The 16367-nt window shown below is 55.5% G+C and overlaps 6 protein-coding genes across 6 annotated transcripts; 2 read left to right on the forward strand and 4 right to left on the reverse strand.

Annotated features, from left to right (window-relative positions):
• Nucleotides 1-2082: 2082 nt before the first annotated feature.
• On the forward strand, nucleotides 2083-2583 carry BU26DRAFT_571529 (uncharacterized protein; the record flags this gene model as incomplete). The annotated part of the gene is made up of 1 exon (XM_033834147.1): nucleotides 2083-2583. The coding sequence occupies one exon, from the start codon at nucleotides 2083-2085 to the stop codon at nucleotides 2581-2583; it is 501 nt and encodes a 166-aa protein (XP_033676785.1).
• Nucleotides 2584-2904: 321 nt separating this feature from the next.
• On the reverse strand, nucleotides 2905-6024 carry BU26DRAFT_555951 (uncharacterized protein). The gene is made up of 2 exons (XM_033832352.1): nucleotides 5556-6024; nucleotides 2905-5500 (listed from the first exon to the last, which is right to left on the reverse strand). The coding sequence occupies exons 1-2, from the start codon at nucleotides 5829-5831 to the stop codon at nucleotides 3341-3343; spliced, it is 2436 nt and encodes an 811-aa protein (XP_033676786.1). The 5' UTR covers nucleotides 5832-6024; the 3' UTR covers nucleotides 2905-3340.
• A 948-nt stretch (nucleotides 6025-6972) lies between these two features.
• BU26DRAFT_170231 (kinase-like protein) lies at nucleotides 6973-8332 on the reverse strand. The gene is made up of 3 exons (XM_033820264.1): nucleotides 8199-8332; nucleotides 7228-8149; nucleotides 6973-7179 (listed from the first exon to the last, which is right to left on the reverse strand). The coding sequence occupies exons 2-3, from the start codon at nucleotides 7931-7933 to the stop codon at nucleotides 7049-7051; spliced, it is 837 nt and encodes a 278-aa protein (XP_033676787.1). The 5' UTR covers nucleotides 7934-8149; nucleotides 8199-8332; the 3' UTR covers nucleotides 6973-7048.
• A 2108-nt stretch (nucleotides 8333-10440) lies between these two features.
• BU26DRAFT_571532 (uncharacterized protein) lies at nucleotides 10441-11167 on the forward strand (the record flags this gene model as incomplete). The annotated part of the gene is made up of 5 exons (XM_033834148.1): nucleotides 10441-10527; nucleotides 10660-10769; nucleotides 10830-10886; nucleotides 10968-11035; nucleotides 11097-11167. 5 exons carry the CDS (start codon nucleotides 10441-10443, stop codon nucleotides 11165-11167), a joined length of 393 nt encoding a protein of 130 aa, XP_033676788.1.
• A 649-nt stretch (nucleotides 11168-11816) lies between these two features.
• Nucleotides 11817-14023, reverse strand: BU26DRAFT_495829 (xylulose kinase). The gene is made up of 3 exons (XM_033826231.1): nucleotides 13809-14023; nucleotides 13277-13743; nucleotides 11817-13227 (listed from the first exon to the last, which is right to left on the reverse strand). The coding sequence occupies exons 1-3, from the start codon at nucleotides 13855-13857 to the stop codon at nucleotides 11950-11952; spliced, it is 1794 nt and encodes a 597-aa protein (XP_033676789.1). The 5' UTR covers nucleotides 13858-14023; the 3' UTR covers nucleotides 11817-11949.
• BU26DRAFT_524935 (uncharacterized protein) lies at nucleotides 14014-16016 on the reverse strand. The gene is made up of 3 exons (XM_033830387.1): nucleotides 15452-16016; nucleotides 15038-15403; nucleotides 14014-14988 (listed from the first exon to the last, which is right to left on the reverse strand). The coding sequence occupies exons 1-3, from the start codon at nucleotides 15906-15908 to the stop codon at nucleotides 14357-14359; spliced, it is 1455 nt and encodes a 484-aa protein (XP_033676790.1). The 5' UTR covers nucleotides 15909-16016; the 3' UTR covers nucleotides 14014-14356.
• Nucleotides 16017-16367: the final 351 nt, after the last annotated feature.

Raw genomic sequence — 16367 nt, forward strand, 5'->3', positions numbered from 1 at the left:
GGAGTTCAGTCCAACCAAAGGGGGTTGCATCGGGGGAGACCCGCTGAGGTCTGCAGCTCACCACGTCTCTGAACAGAAAAGCTCGCACCAGCTAGCCAAGGCAAGAGTAGATACGGGTGACTCAGTCGGAGTCTGGTTTGACATCAATAACAAGCCCCGGCCTTCCCCACCGCGATCCCTCCACCGTCTTCGTCCTGGCTTTGCCCGCTCCCTTGCTGCCCCTTCTGGCCCTCTCTGTCGCTCTCGCATTCTCGCGCTCTTTATGACTGCGCCGTACGCCTGACGCCCAGCCTTTTTTCAATTTCATTTCGCCCGGTTTCCGCCGGCTCTTCGGTCTCCTCGACCTCCCTCGCCTCATTCGTCGCCTTCTCCTCCCTCTCGGCGCAAATAAGCATCAGCCGTACGCTGCATCTTTCTGCCTCATCGTTTCTTCGTCTTCGTCGCTATCCTCTCCCCACGCACCCGCAGCTGCCGGCGTTTTACCCAACCACGTCTTCTCTCCTTAATCTCAGTCTGCTGTGGATTGCCTTTCTCTGCCGTCGATGACCTCTCCGCGCTCTCTAGTGGCTTGAACCCGAACCAAGCTTCAGCCCGAATGGTAGCCCTGACCCTGACTGCGACACAATAACGAGGGGCTTGTTGAAAAGGCAGAGCTACACGGCGAAGGATGCCGAGGTACTACGAAGCGAGAGAGATGCCAGTAGATGAGGTTCATGAGATGACTGATGCGAGTGCGCCTGTGGAAGTTGGAGAGGAAGAATCGAAGGAATGGCGAGATGGAGAGATAGTGAGTGGGGTCGACGAATTTTGAGCGTGGAGAGGATCACTGCAAGGCCGGGGGGATTGGGAGCGCTAAAGTGGAACAGGCTGGTTAGAAGGTAACAGAAAGGGGGGACGAATCTACTTCGTCTGTAGAATAGTAGTGATTATTTCTGAAAGAACGCAGACAGCGAGTACAAGAACGAAATCCTAGCAGGATGCAGGAGAACAAAAGACCTGAGAAGCACACAGCTCAGGCGAAGTCGACGAAGACAAGGAGCCAAGGAGCCGTGGAGCCACGGGCTGAAGAAGGACTTACGATTTGAGTGGCTGAGGGGGAGCGTAGCGTCTGAAGAGGCTACTCTCGAATCCCAAACGAAAAGCAACACAGAAAAGCTCATAGTCAGTGGGTCAAGCACACTTACCAATTGCCATGTTCAACGTCGCGCTCTCTTCAAATCCGTCGACACCCCAGCCGAGCCCAAACGTCGCACAACATACCGCGCCATCCTAATCAGTCACGGAAGCACTACCAGCGCCTCCGCGTCGCGCACCAGCCGCTCTATCTACCATAACCTCCCCGCGGAGAGACGCTCTTCTCCCATCTCAAAGTCCAATCCAGCCAGCGTTCAGTAGCCACAAGTTCACTTCCAATCCCGCATCGGACACCCACGGTCGAGAGATAGTCGAGATCTAGATCCACACGCACATCTCAAAACCTTAAAATCGCATCCTCAAACCGCACTTCGCCATCTCGCGTCCATGCACGATCCACCACTTCCCCATACAGCCTAGATCGGGCGGGCGTCCGCGGGTATCGATTGGGTGTTGATAGGGCTGACGGGCGTCCAGACCCACTCAGAGTCTAGACCACACCCCACCATCGGGGGCGGGAAGACCAACCAGGGGAAACGGAAACCCCATACCACCGGTAGATTGACAGACAGACAAGGCGGCGGGCCTTGCAGCCGCCAAACCAAGCGCACGCCTCGCCCAGGGCTGGCACGCAAACGTGGAAACGCGCTGGGCTGCACCGCGCTGATCTCCCCCCAGCCCCAGCCAGTGCAGCGGGACGCACGCTGATCAGGCTGAAAGGGAAGTGCTGTGTAACATGTCTTTGGGCCATGGTTCCTGCTTCCTGGCTCTTCCGTATGCACGTGCAGATAAAAATACCTTCGCAGGCGATGCCGTTTTCCGTTTCAGCAGGCCTGCAGAATGTACACAAGTGCCGTATCCCGATACTTTATCGTGCGGATAGGGGATGCCCATTGGAAGAAGGTGTATGTGCGATGCTGATGCTGCAATGCTATTCTACCGGCAAGGATGCATCCGGTTTTCGCTATCGATAGCGAGCGCCGTATCTGCAGGACTGAGCTGATACTGATGATAGCGGCGCTGTACGCGCTGGAGTATATTGCGCAGGGTGCGAAGAAGACTGCGTGGAACTGGCAATGGAGGGAGCGCACTGCTCGGCCGGAGGGCGTAGATGCGCGGGTGCCGTACCTGCCGTGTACGCGAAGCCAACATGCAATGCAGCATGAGAGTGCGACCAAGGCGCTCAGCGTTGCGAAGCAGGAATTCAAGCGCGGCAGCACTTTATCCTGTATCAACTCTGATGAGCTGGAAAGCGGTGGGAAGAACCCAACCCACAAGACGCCGTCGACGAGAAAGCAGCCCCGTATTCGGCCGTCCCCTTCCGCGCACGTTCCCAATCCGCCGGCACGTGACCCACCCAACCACCAAGAACACGGCTCGCTTCCGGCCTGGCTCGACGCCGATCAGCGCACTCCAGCCACAAGATCGACGCTCCGCTTTCTTCTTTGATCGACCATTTCCATTCTCGACCTGCCGACGATAAAGCCACAGCAACGGCGCGTCGTGGCTTCCGCTTTCGGGAGGGATAAGGAAGGAGCCGCGTGTTTGCTTGCTTGTTCGTCGCTCGCTCGCTTTGTGAGACAGACCGCTTGCGGAATTGCAGATGACATGAGATGATGTGGTCTCGGCGGGAAAATTTGTGTGTTTGGAAGTGCGAATGAGGCACGAGCTTTGGCCGCAGGGTCTGAGATTTTCAGGCACACCAGGTACGAGAGACAGGCGGGTGGAACAGATCAAAGTAGCACGCTTCATAACTGCTGCTGTATATATCGGTATTAGAAGCATGTCACCCACATTCCGTGGATCATCAGTATGATGGCGGCGATCCGTTGATCGATCGCGAAATTATGTATTCCATCTCCTACAACTCTCGTACATGGATCTACACATATCTCCGTATTCCATATGCCGTCATCTCAGTGACAGTCTTCTTCCGTAAAGTCCGTGAAGAAATATGGGTATCTCATAGGGTGAAAGTGAAAACGCCGCGCTGTGACGAAGCGCTCGTTGAAAATGCTCAGATAGTGAACGCCTAGAGTGCTATAAACGCACCTTTATGAATGCTTCTCCTGGGTATCGTAAAAGGACGATACGGATGCTGGATACCATCCGTGCTAGAACATAGGAAATAGATGCAGTGAAGGAAATATAGGAAGAGGTGAAGATTCTGGTCTAGGGAGGATAGTGGCCTAGATCTCAGATCAGATCAGATTAGGAGGCCCACGCCCAGAGCGACTGCGCTCAGGCCGGTTTCCCGGCTCTCCTCACTGTTCCTTCTCTTCCCCATGTTCGCGAGCTGGCGAGCAGCATCTGCCTTGGCTTGGGTGGCGGCAGTTGGAGAAGGCGGCTCAGAAGGAGCAGCAGAGCGGATACCCTCTGCGGCGTTCTCGGAAGAAGTTGAAGCCAAATCATAGCCAAATGCCATAGAATCATCGCTGATACCACGCAATGGTGAGGTCGGTCTCTCGACATTGATTGGGGCTGGAACAGCTTTGGTGGATGTGGGTTGCGGTGTGTTCCCGCTTGAAGTGCCTTCCGGCGCGCGTTTTGCCTTGAAGTTGTGGGCTTCGTAGCGTGGTGGATGTGAAGTGTACTCGACTAGGATATGCTCTTTCGTGTTGATCCGTAAGCGTTTCCCGCCGCTGAACACAACATCGCTAACCCTCGGAGAGCTGGCGAGCAGGACGGGAGCGCACCGGCGTCGGTAGCGGAGTGCCTGGGAACGGCTGGGTCGAACAAGAGGAGCAGCTTTCGGATCGGAGTTGCTGGCACCAGTCGAAGGCCGGTCTTCTGCGTTGGTCTCGCCATCCCGCGACGCAGTACGGCTCATGGAGCCGCTTACAGGTCGCCTCGTAGGGAAACGGACATCGTCGGGGTCGAAGTCATCGCGATCAGGATCCGCACCCTGCGGAGTATGGCCTGGCTGTGATTCTTGCGCATTTCCATTTGCTAGGTGAGGATAGAGCTGACGCAGAATCTCCTCTTGCTCCGCAATGATGCGTCGGCCAATGTCGAGGTTTGACAGATTCTCAAAATCTGCACCGAGTCGTGATCCGTCAAGGACACGCTGCCGCCTGGTGCGTCTAGGCAGGCTCCGATAACGGGGTTCGCTGCGGTCTTCCAAGGGTGGGCTGATATCAACCGCTGCACACAGCGTCTCTACCCACATCAGCATTTCCTCTTGGGTGTTGGCACAGAGCAGAAATTGCTCCGTCTCCAGACGCAGACGCAGGGCATGTTCTCGAATCGGCTCGAAGAGATGCGGATCCGTTTCGTACAGCTTCTGGCGGGCAGAGACTGGCACCAGGTGTGCAAAGGGCGACCTCGGAGTCAATTTTGTCTTCTTGAAATCCGAAGCCACGCCGACTTCTGCGTGCTGCAGGGTGAAGGTCCTGAGAAGGCGCCCGGGAGCAGGAGCTCGATCTTTGCTGAGAATCCCAGGAGTTTTGATGCGGTAAATGCAGAGCTGTGTCCCTTGCAGCACCACGTACACGTCGTGCCACTCGCGCGATCTGGACACGTCGAAAACGGAGGTCAGCTCCTGCTTCATCCCCAGGGTTCCTTCAATCTCCACTGTACACGAATATGCGGGAGGCGTTTTTGTTTTCCGGGTGGCCACGGCCTCGGTGTGAGCTTTGGCATTCAGCCAGCTGAGGGTCCGCACATTGGTTGCGCAGGCATACGAAGGCGGAGAATCTAGGACGGGCTGTGCATGGGTGTGGAAGGTATTGTGGTATCCGTAGGTCGGCGGAGTGGACTGCGAATTCGGGGCACCGCTCGAGCGCTCTGTTCGGCGCGACCGAGCGGTGTTCGGGGTTTCTGTAGGAGGATCCATGGTGTTGGCCAGGAAACTGAGGACCAGTGCGACGATGACGCTGAGGAATTTAGGGGTATGCTCGCGGACGGAGTGGCTCTTGTACGGCGGGAAGTGGCGCGGGATGAAAGCGGTACATGGATTTCGGTATGCGGTGGTGGCTTGCTTGCTTGTTCCGAAGCGAGTGGTACCACGGAATACCGGCGTCTTTGTTCGTCGCGAGCAATAGGAATAAATAGCGTGAAAGAAGCGCCTCGACGCACAATTGTATCGGCGATAGCTGGAGGCTGAGCGTAGCGTCACGGGCGCGGGGGGTTCCTTTGTATATGTATGGAGCTGGTGACAGGGGTGCTGGTTGCGGTTGCTGGATGTGGATCTGCGGACGGGCCAGGAAGCTGCGCCTGAGGTCAGCGCGGCGCTGCGGTATGTGGTGTGTCTCAGTGCAGCGGACACTCTGGACGGGATGTGGATGTGGATGTGAATAGCGACAGCCAGCTGCACGAAGTGAAATGAATGCGCGCGGTGAAATCCTGCTGGCTCAGCGCCGCGGTGCTATCCCGCGTTAAGTATCCACAGCTTTTATCAGCTGCTCCCGCGGGCTGGTCACCCAACCGAGAACAGGCATCCCCTCACCTCGCGGCCGCGCTGTGGCGTCGTCCAGATCTCCTTGTCGGCGTTGGCGAGGCCGCACACGACAGGCCGGCGGAGGCGCCAGCTCTAACCAGCTAGCTGCGCCCTGGCCCCTCATGCGCCGCGAATTGGGCCATCCACCTGACGCTTTGCCCTCACCCCATCTAACCCCATCGATTTTCCACGCTGCACTCCCGCCTAGAACTGCTGCCGCTTGCCCTCGCGTCTCCTCATCTTCACACGACAGCTGCATCCTGGCGCCTCACCGCCAGGCTCACGCGCGCCACCAGGCCCAACGGCCATCTCTCCCCACCGCATCGGCCCCGGACGTGCCCGTGAGCGCTGACTCAGGACCACAGACAATCACAGACCACACAGACCATCACAGACACTGAGTCGATCAGTTCCCTGCTATTTCGGGCCGAGAGCAGCTAATAACCACGGTTTCTGCCAACATGCCAACCCCAGCACTCGATGCGCCGCTGTTGCAAATGCACAGGCTGTTGCGGGCCCGCGGTTGCTTGGGCTACGCTCCCCCCGCTCACCGACCACGGTTCCCTTTCCACTAGCACTGCGTGGCCTCAATCCGCGGTTGGACGTTCCTGAGAAACAGCACTTTCAAGGCCCAGAATGCCGCTTCACGTGCGCCGAATGCACTGTGTCCGAAACTGTTGATCGCAGAGCCCCGCATGCAATGACGGTGCATCCGCCAAGAGCCATGGTGCAAACGTGACGATCTCACCACAATCGCTCAAATTCTCCGCACCCGCAGTATGTCGAACCTTCTCCTCGGGTTCTCACGTTAAATTCTCAACTCATCTTACTAGCTGTTCTTCGAGAACCCGGTAATATCCCAATCTCACTCAATCTCATCATTCCTGCATAAGGCGCGCGGCTGCCATGCCCCTCTGACAAGACTCAGCAATGCTCTCCTTTCCGCGCAGCCTTGTTCCATGTTGAAACAGCGCTCCAATCGTAGAATCCAACCTTACTCAGCTAGCGCCGTTAGAGCCAGTCACTTGGGACAATGCCTCCTTGATCGAAAACACGCAGATAAACGCAGCGCACCATGCAAAAGCTGCTGCTTCGTCGTAGAGAGGCAACCTTGAAGTTCTCAATTCGCTGTGGCTGCTGGCTTAATCAGCAGGCTCCTGCATGCGGACCCGGCACGGTTCGCCAAGCCACACACCAAGTCATTGACATCCCCCTTGACATCAATATGCAACCTCTCAAGTATCCCAATAATGCAAGAGGGTTCAAGCATATTGTGCTTGCGGAGCTGACGACTTTGGAGGGTATTCTAGGGAGTGCGCGGTAAGCGGACTCGTCTAGTCACGGAAACACTCTTGCGAGGCAAAGGCTGATCAGTGCTTAGTGCTAGCGCTAACCTTAACTACCACTGCGTCTGCCCGTGGAAAGGTATCATTGGTGATGTTCCTGTTGTTAATGAGTCTTTCATGACGAATGGAGTCATCTCCGGCGCCTTACCCAGCCTACAAACGGAACCAGGGAAACAGCAGTCAGGAGGAAAGGAAGCAAAACTAATTGATGGCTGAGAAGAGCGTAGAAACGGGATATGCGTGGCTCTTTAATGGTAGCGACTGTACGAATAATCAGCTTTTGCAGCTTAGCCAAAGAATGGAACGTACCCTCTAATTTCACGTCTCGAAGGGCTTCTTCTGTAGTCGCATAACTCTGCCTCCAACATCTCATAATCGTGTTCCTGAAGGCAGAGACAGATTCTAGATCAGGATAGCGGCCCTCGGAGAAAGCAGCAGATACTTCGTGATCAGGCAGATCCTTGTATGGCTTCGAGCCAGTCATTATCTCATAAATAGTAGAACCGAGAGCAAAGAGTTCGGTCTTTGTTGAAATATCTTTGCCAGGAAGTTCGTGACTGGCCCCATAACAGACGAGTGGTGGAATAGCCGAGCCGGCGAAATCACCAAGCTTTACATCGAGATTGTCATCATGGAAAACATTGTTGCACGATATGTCGCCATGGAACACGCCCTTTGAATGGATAAACCGCACGGCATCGGAAAGTTGTTCGACCCAACGAAGCCTAAGCGAAAGTGGAACCTGTTTCTGCCTTGCAACGTATTGCCTAATAGATGTCTGGCTCGCAAACTGCAACATGATAGCATTTTCCAAGACGCCGAAATACCGCACGATGCCGCTGTGGTCGCGACCGAGACCTTGATAGATGAGCTTCTCTCGTTCAAAGAAGTGCAATTCCGGCGGCCCGAAGAACTTGACGACGGCATCAAGACGCGCGACAATCGCCGTAATGCCTGCGCCCACCAGATCCTTGACGTCTAAACCAAGTGGCCATTGTATGACAGACTCCTGCATCTTCCTCTGCGATATCTCCGATGGAATCGACTAGCGATCGCTCGGAATGATGATATTGCGCCCGGTACAATCGACTTGAGGAAGAGGAAATGAGGTCGGTCGGAGAGGGGATGTGAGATCGGTACGAGAGGAGTGGGTAAAGGTGAGGCGCAGTAGGGGGCGCCAGGATGGGAATAATGATCTTTGAAAAGAAAGGCTGTTCTTGGTGTCCTCTCTCTGTAAGCCACTAATTAGCGAAGCCACGTGTCAAGAGGGAGCACCTTACTTTATAGTGAAGCGCAGATAGGTCTGCGAGCAGGCGTATGCTGCGCAGATGCGGTCGACAGTGCTGTCAGTCGCTGACGGTGTTGGAGAGCGGTGGAGGTAAGGATGGTTGAGGTAACGGCTTGGGAATGTGGCTGTGTCTGCAGGCGCACAGATGGTCATTGCGGTACACTCATTCTTGCCTCGAACACCTCACCCGCTCTCATCTCATCCAAACCCCACGAATGCACATCCCAAACGCATCTCAATCGATGCTCAGCACGCTGAGATGAGCTGCTGATCTCGGAATGCTAGGCTTACTGTGCCGCCTGCGGGGCGCAGTGTTAGCGGTTGTCTCCATTATGCCCACCTGTACGTCTACACTAACCGGACATTGACAGAAAGCACGAACCCACGTCGGACCGCTCAATCATCAACGTAGGATCTATCGAGCAATAACGAATGCTTGGGGCCTTCCTCTACGATCCGGTGAGTGAGCAATATTCTCCGGCACCACATGAACGGTGACGAAAGCCGGTCTTCACTAGGTCTGGAAGCCTTCCTAATCGAGCAGGCGCCCTTCTGGGCTTATTGGCTGCAGGACCTCGCGCCTACCAGATGCGCATATTGCTTCCTTCAGGGGTATTCCCGTAGTCCGACCCTCAAAGATCCTCCCACGAACATTACGCCTAGAACTGACTAACGCTGTTGCCGTTCGCCGGAATAACGAATCTCTATGCGGTTTAATGGAACTCTGTCTTCTCAATGCCAGTGACAAGGATTCTGGGTAACCGTTTCTCGCCTGCGTATGCCACAATTTCATACTTCCTTGCCAAAAGAGCTAGCCACCGGTGTCCGGAGTCCGAGGCAGATCGCAATGACCACAGCCCAAATACTTGGCATTCTCTTGCCACTGAGGGTCGGATACAATCCAACCTACGTGCTCAGGTCGCCAATGTATGCGAGCGCTCACTCACACACGCTCATGGTGCTCCGTAGCCGTCGGCAAGGCCGCGGGTGCCTCGAAAAGGCACCCCACCAACCTGATTTCCGTCTCTCGATACTAGCACAACAGGAGTGGTATTGGACGAGAACAATCTAAAGCGCTCTACGACGTCGCACTTCAGGGCACCCCGGATACTCATCGCCTCGCGGCAACGTTTTGTGACCTTGAGACGCTTCACTTTCTGAGAAACCGGTCAAATTCCAATGACCGAACCTTCTGTGCTTTGTGTATCCACCATATGAGCACTCACTTTTCCAGCTCCAGTTATGCGAGTCGCCTGGGCATGTCGTTCGCCAGCAGCACACAATCTACCAGCCCACGATTACCGAAGTTGAGGGAGCCTGGCCTCTTCCAAGAAGCATCATTAAGTTTTGGCATGACATCGGGTAGGACAGTTGCTCCATCGACATCCCCTTCTTTTTCGTTACTCAAAACCATTTCCTGTTCCACAAATGCGATCTGTGTCTCCCGTTCCCTTTCTAAGCATCACTGGGCAGCTCTTGTTACATCAGAGATCTGGACACAGGTCCCTTCACGATCTAGCCTCTATTCGCTGCTCATTTCCCCTCGCACGAAAACCGTTGCGCGCAACTTTGTTCGTCACGCGGCCATGCCAGGACACATTAATCACCCCACACGATAAGCTGTGGATCCCTACTACCAGGTTCCAACTCGGGCCGAGCACAAAGCCACAACACTATCGCATCGGTACAACATCTGGAGCAATCTCAGCGCGGCAATCGGCACCTAGATCCTCCGCGCTACCCCATTGAAGGCACGTCGCGAGAAGATCCTGTATGAACGGCAACGCTAGATCCATCATATGCCACTCCTTCATGCCATTTCCTCGATTTGGCGCACAGCGTCAATAAAAAGATGTGAGGCTACAGGACCAGGAGCTCCGTCGCGGAAGCCTCGGTTCAGAGTTCATTGCAAATGATTGGCAGCTTCATGAACGATCAATGGGGCCACTTTGGCCTGTGTTTGCAGGAGAACCTCCTCTCAATATCATTTGGCATCTTCAACAAGACGGACGCGATAGCCTCGTCGCAAGCGCAGCGCCATTGACAGTCGATATACCATCAAGTCCCAGATGCCGCTCACCGCGTCTTGTAGGTCTGGATCGACACCCTTCTATATAAATATGATTCCCGCCGCCGTGTTTTCGGAATCCAACGGCGAGAAGAAAAGATATTTTAGAACTTGGCTACTCGTTCTCTAGAGGAAGGCTCAACGACCCTCCCATTACCCATTCAACATGCGCTTCTCTACGCTCGCTTCCACTGTCCTCCTCTCCGCCGCTGCTCTCGCGGTACCCACGAAACTTGCCGCGAGAAGCTCGAGAGTAAGTCCGTAGTCGTTCTCTCCGCCCAGCTCCGCTTCTCTGGGTTTCCTTTCCCGCCCCAGACGCGGCTCCTCTACCACCTTTGCTCGACATATCGTCCCCTCTATTCGACAAGCTCACTGACATTCATAGGTCTACATAACCTCGGACCCCTTCTGGGGCTACCGCGAGAACTCCGGCTTCTTTCAAGCCTTCGACATCGAGGGCGCTGATAAATGCGTCGATCTCAAGGGGACTAAATTGTATATCCCCCTTGTTCTCGTGTTCTTTGGTGGGAGGTAGCGATGCTTACTCAGAAGCAGCGACAACGCCATTTCGTCCTTCGGCCCCGATTCGGGCGTCAAATGCATCGTCTATGAGTAAGTCCCAGCCAGCATCGTCTTACTCGCTGCGCACTGGAGCCGCGCAGTCAAACAGAACTGACACGCTGTGCTTGCTAGCGGGTACAATTGCACCGGGCAGAACGAGCCAATTTGGTACTCTGGATACGCGGATATGGGTTGGAATGGTGAGTCCCCTGTTCGAAGGCGAAGGCATTACCCGACCCTCACTGACACGCGACGGCACAGGATGGGACAACCGCGTGAGCTCATACGAGTGCGGATTCTGCACCAAGGGTGTGGATAAGGGATGCTTGTAGTGCCGCTCTCTAGCTGCGCAGCCCTGTCCATGCTTCAGGGGAAAGCCTGGGCCGAAGATATCAGGGACATGGTGTCCTTCCTTCTCTCAAGGAGGGAGAATTTAGCAAGGCTTTGGGAGGGACGACAGATATGCTCTCATCCGATGCTTCTTTAATATTTTTAGTGGACTCGTGGTGGGTGGTGTAGTTTGCTTGTTTACTCCGCAGTCGCTCCTTTTCTAATCCAAAGTAACAACTTCTCATGCTTCAGAACTCTTATCTACACTACATAGATTCTTCTACCTGGAAACCTTCCTACCCTCTACGCGCACCCTGTTGTATTCAGCAGATCGATCGAGGACGCGAGTTCGATAAATAAATGAACAGACGAGTATTGAGACTCGAGCTGATTGACTCAGTCGTAGAGAACTACGGAAGCGATTGCATTGAAATCGTGGTATTGCTAAGCGATTTTGCTTTAATTCACGCAGTATGGTAACCTATCCGACAAATATAGAATATCCGAAGATCGGTCTGCAGGTCTTTTCAGCAGATTAGTTGACCCATTTGCACTGCAATCTTTAGCGCGGACGAGGGACCTCAGCTAGGGCGACGCTAATTGGCCCAAATATATGCAACATCGGGGCAAGCACAATGGGAGAATGCCGATGGAAAATACCGCTAAATCAAGCTTTAGAGCTCAGAAGAACTCATTAAAGAGCACGAAGGATCAGATGCAATGTTGACATGAACAAGTTCCTACCCCGAAAGATACCTTGCGTTCACTCGCCCACCCACTCACTCTACGACACCTTTCCCCCGGCATTCTCCTCCGCCATCTTGCTCTCCCCTCTCTCCTCAATAGCCCTCTGCTCCACCGCCGCAAACCCCTTAAGCGCCTCCCCATACCGCTCCCAAGTCCCTTTTCTATACCCCTCACAAATCTTCTTCACAAACGTCTCCTCATTCCACCGTGCCTCCAAGAAATCTTCAAACTTCTCTCCTTCCCTCCTCTGCACGCCCCACGCAGCCTTGTACGCAGCGCCCAGCGCGCACGCATTTCCGCCGATGTCGAGCTTGTACACGCCGTCTGCGCCGCCGAGGACTTCGCCGGCGAGCTCAGCGATGGCGCTATTCGCCGCACCGCCGCCGACCATGTAGATGCGGCGCGGCTGCGGGGGGAGGTCGCCTTGGCGTTCGACGAGGTTTTGCGAGCGGAGGCGGAGGGAGAGGAATTGCGATTCGAGGATTGCGCGGGCGTCGGCTTGGGGAATGGGCCATGACTTGTCTTCGGTCTTGCCCTGGGCTCCTGGAGGTGGGACAGCGGAAAGCTGCCCGTCTTTGTATAGGAAGCGCCATGTGCCGGCCTTGACGTTGGGCACGATTTCCGGGCGAGGGAAGAAGAGACCGAGACGCATGGGGTCTGAGGAAGGGTCGTTTTGGCCGAGAACGGGGCTGCTGATTGCGGTCTCGTTGAAGAGGTCCCAGGTCTTGGAGTCGCCGGCAGATGAGAGCTTGTTGATGGCATCGCGGATGTGCTCGCGTGCTAGGCCGCCGTTCTTGTAGCACAGCATGAACATGTACAGGCCGGCTGTCGTGGGGTGGTTCATGAAGTGGTATGCTGGATCGGGCTTGTACTGCGGAGTCGACATGAGGAAGGTCGTAGAAGTGCCCAGGGAGACAATGGCATCCGAGGAGCGAAGCGGGAGAGCAAGAATAGTCGAAGGGTTGTCGCCTGTGAACGCGATGATCTGAGCTGATGACGGGAAGCCATATCGCTTCACGAAGTAGGGAGAGATAGTGCCAAAGCTGCTCCCGCCGTCCTCGGGCACATTTCCCAATTTTCCCTTCAGATCTTCCACGCCTTCGTCTCCAGCCGCAAGCGCGAGCAGATCTTCATGCCAGCGGCCATTCTTGATATCCCACAGGTTTGCTCCGCACACATCGCCTATATCCCAAGGCGCCACCTTTCCAAGGAATATCGATGCGATGAAGGAAGAGACGAGCGAGATGCGGGAGGTAGCTTTGTACGCTTCAGGGTATTTCTGGTGGAATCGGAAGATCTGTGGGCCGCTGAAGCGCTGCCAAGCTGTCAGTGAAGCCTCAAGGCATGTGTTGGGACAGACTTACGTGGTGAGCTTTGCTTCCCGTAGCCTCCGCCAGGGTCTCCGGGTTCTTCAAGGCGACATCAAACTTCTCGCACTGCTCCTGCGTACTGGCGTCCTGCCAATTCGGACTGAAAGGATGGCTGAAAGCGCCTCTCCTCTCTCCTTTCGCTCCACCCTCCAGCTGCTCCAGCAATGTCTTCCCAGCATCAAGCCCGCCAAGCAGCGTCGCCGCGTCTCGACTCCAGAACACGGTTCCATGCTGCATGCCGGCCCCGGAGATGCCCTGTACTTTCGAGAAATCCGCACCCTGCTCCTTCAACCGCTGCAGGACCAAATCGATGGCTTCAAGCCACATGGCTACCGGCGCGAACACCTCGCCCTCGGCCGGGTTCGTAAGCACACCCTTCTCGATGCCATATTTCGCGAGATCAGCATCAAAGTCGACTTTCCCTTCGTACACAAGCTTGAGGTCCGACTTCACGATAATTCCTGCACCCACGTCAGCGATTGTTTGCGGCGATGGCGGGGCAGCTCCAGGCGCGGGACGCACTCACCCTTCAATTGCTGCGTGCTGAGGTCGAAACCGATGAATTGATCAGCCATTGTCGAGCGAGATTGCGTGGGCTTTTCCAGCAGTGAGAGGGGTGTAACAGTGTGCACAAGACATTTAAATAAGTGATGTCTCGTGAGGTTGAGGGTCCATCACTTTTTCCTCAGGCTGCGCACTAAAAGCCTAGCTCGCGGCTTCCCACAATGACGCGTGAGGTGCATCACCTTTTCGCCGGTCGTGCCTGCAGAGGCGCTGAAGTATTATTGGACGAGCGGTTAAATTCATGGACTGCCAGATCGAGCGGCATATAGCATCTTTTGGTCAGGAGGGTCATATCTGTAGAGGCAATTAGTGGTACCCGAACTTGCCCCTGCGGCATCACATGGAAATGAAGAGAGCAAGTGCCCGATGAGGTTGAGAGCTCGTGAATGATTGTATTTCGCGGTCGGTGTCCCGAGACGGGTGATCAAATGCACAAGGGGAATCCTCTGTGCCCAACCCAAGAACGCCCAAGCAAGACCTTGATCCCGTATTGACAAGTATAGTACACGCTTACTTCCTCCTCTTTGCGTTTCCGTTTTCGCCCTTATGATCATGGTCGTGGTTGTTCTCCTCCTGTTCGGGTTCAGGACTCAGCTTACCGCTATCGTCTGCGCGGATGAATTCGTCCATGAAGTCGGGCTGATCCGAGGTGTTGGAGACGAAGCGCACCCGGACTCTCTTCACCCCGCGTACCTTGGCACCTACGCGCTCGCGTACTAGATTTTCGACGCCTCGGGTTTGGTCGATCGACCATGTGGCAGGCGCGCCGAGCTCGACATCCATCAAGTAGTTCTGGCCGGACTTGACACCCTGAACGGTCCGCACGTTGACATCGTCTGCTGCTCCTGTGTTGATGTCCTTCAAGGCTTTGGTAGCCGCTCGTCGGACGTTGTCTCTCATTTCGTCTTCAACACCCACGTCTGCCAGCTCGAACAGTGCCGATTTGGTGTTGCCCCAGCCGGCCTGGACCACCATCAACGAAATTATCAATCCGCCAACAGGGTCCAGCCAAGCGGCATTCTCTAGCACATTCGAGCCCGCGATCATAAGAAGAGCGACGAAGGCGGTGAGGGAATCCACCCGGTGGTGGTATGCATTCGACGCGAGGACGGACGACTTGCGTTCGTTGGCGACCTTGAGCGCTGGGTTTGGTTAGCGGATGCGTGAGGCTTTGAACGGGTGTTGCCATACTCGCTCGATACAGCCATTCCTTGATGACTATAGATCCTGCCGCCAGCCATGCTGCGTTGATGTTGGGCCCGAGGTCCTCGACGCCGTGGTGATGTCCGTGACTATGCGGCAGCAATCCCCATTGCGCCGCGACCTCGGAGGCCTCTGGGAAGAACTGCTGGGCGAGCGCAATCAATGCCGCCCAGCCCATCATGAACCCGCCTCCAAGCAATATACCGCTGACTCCAAGGGAGCCCAGACTCTCGACCTTTCCGTATCCGCTCGGAAACCGTTCCGACGGTGGCTTTAGCGACCACGAGACGGTCGCGAGGGTCATCACGTCCGAAACGAGATCCGTGAGACTGTGGATGGCGTCGGCGATGAGCGCTTCAAGCTATTAGCAAAGGCAGCGCTTGGGAGCCTGGCCTTACTTGCCCTGGCTGTTGAAGACATAACCGCCGAATCCCTTGCCGACCGCCATGCCCAGATTGACGTACAGGCCAATTCTGGTGATGCGCACGCCCGCATCCTTCTTGTTCTTCGACACGAGGTACGTATTGTCGTGGTGATGGTGGTGCCCGTGGGAGTGTCCGGCGTGTTCCCGGGTCTGCGTGCGCGTGGTGCTCATGGCGGAAGGGGAACTGTGTCGTATGCGGTGGGCGGTGGAGGACCAATTGAGCGCAGAGGATCTCGACGGCACAGCGCCTTTTGTAGCGGTGCGGAGGACGCGCAGCTGCCGGGATCTGGTCGGGTCCCAGGGCTGGGTGCGGTGCAGGATGTGCGGTCGTGATGAGGCGGCCGGATGCTGGTAAGGCGACGTAAGTCGAATGGAGCACACGCGTCGGAGCTGGCTAAACAGAGGAAGGCCATCTCTGCTGTTGCGCAGGACCATGAGCGACGGGCAGCAGAACGGAGCTGCTGCGATGTTGCTGCGACGCGTGTCTCTGAGGCGGCAGAGACCCCGTCTTCTGCTTCCTCGAAGGTTTTTGAGCCTCTGTCGGGTGCTGCCGGCTCTAGCTACATGTCAAGCTCATCGCACGTCTTCGCCCTGCGCTCGCGGCGATCCGCCGAGCGCCAATCACGTCACGCCCGATACCAACACCCGTTTCAAAACTGATCGCTACTTCCAACTTCCTATCCTCGCCATTGTCCTTCAGAACCTCTACCGTGCTAGTCAATGTGAACTTCCCCCCGTTTGCTGGCTTTCTTGGCCGCGAAGAGGTAGTCACCCGGCAAGGCGCTCAACTCCTCCACCGATATCTTGCGCCTCACTTACATTTATTCCACCTCACCTAAAAAACCAAAGCGAATCCTAACTCTTCATCCACAAACAAATTATCCTTCATTCACG

This window comes from Trematosphaeria pertusa (genome assembly GCF_010094035.1).
Source record: "Trematosphaeria pertusa strain CBS 122368 unplaced genomic scaffold BU26scaffold_22, whole genome shotgun sequence".
Taxonomy (NCBI): Eukaryota; Fungi; Ascomycota; class Dothideomycetes; order Pleosporales; family Trematosphaeriaceae; genus Trematosphaeria; species Trematosphaeria pertusa.

Bases quoted from the DNA above. Each gene is read 5' to 3' on its own strand.
- BU26DRAFT_495829 (XM_033826231.1), bottom strand. From the start codon at position 13,857: ATGGCTGATCAATTCATCGGTTTCGACCTCAGCACGCAGCAATTGAAG. The intron at 13,744-13,808 runs GTGAGTGCGTCC...ACGTGGGTGCAG, and splicing joins CAGCACGCAGCAATTGAAGG to GAATTATCGTGAAGTCGGAC. The intron at 13,228-13,276 runs GTAAGTCTGTCC...ACAGCTTGGCAG, and splicing joins CGGGAAGCAAAGCTCACCAC to CGCTTCAGCGGCCCACAGAT.
- BU26DRAFT_555951 (XM_033832352.1), bottom strand. From the start codon at position 5,831: ATGCAGCTGTCGTGTGAAGATGAGGAGACGCGAGGGCAAGCGGCAGCA. The intron at 5,501-5,555 runs GTGACCAGCCCG...AACGCGGGATAG, and splicing joins GGATGCCTGTTCTCGGTTGG to CACCGCGGCGCTGAGCCAGC.
- BU26DRAFT_524935 (XM_033830387.1), bottom strand. From the start codon at position 15,908: ATGGTCCTGCGCAACAGCAGAGATGGCCTTCCTCTGTTTAGCCAGCTC. The intron at 15,404-15,451 runs GCAAGTAAGGCC...AATAGCTTGAAG, and splicing joins TTATGTCTTCAACAGCCAGG to CGCTCATCGCCGACGCCATC. The intron at 14,989-15,037 runs GTATGGCAACAC...AACCAAACCCAG, and splicing joins GGAATGGCTGTATCGAGCGA to CGCTCAAGGTCGCCAACGAA.
- BU26DRAFT_170231 (XM_033820264.1), bottom strand. From the start codon at position 7,933: ATGCAGGAGTCTGTCATACAATGGCCACTTGGTTTAGACGTCAAGGAT. The intron at 7,180-7,227 runs GTACGTTCCATT...TTATTCGTACAG, and splicing joins TCGAGACGTGAAATTAGAGG to TCGCTACCATTAAAGAGCCA.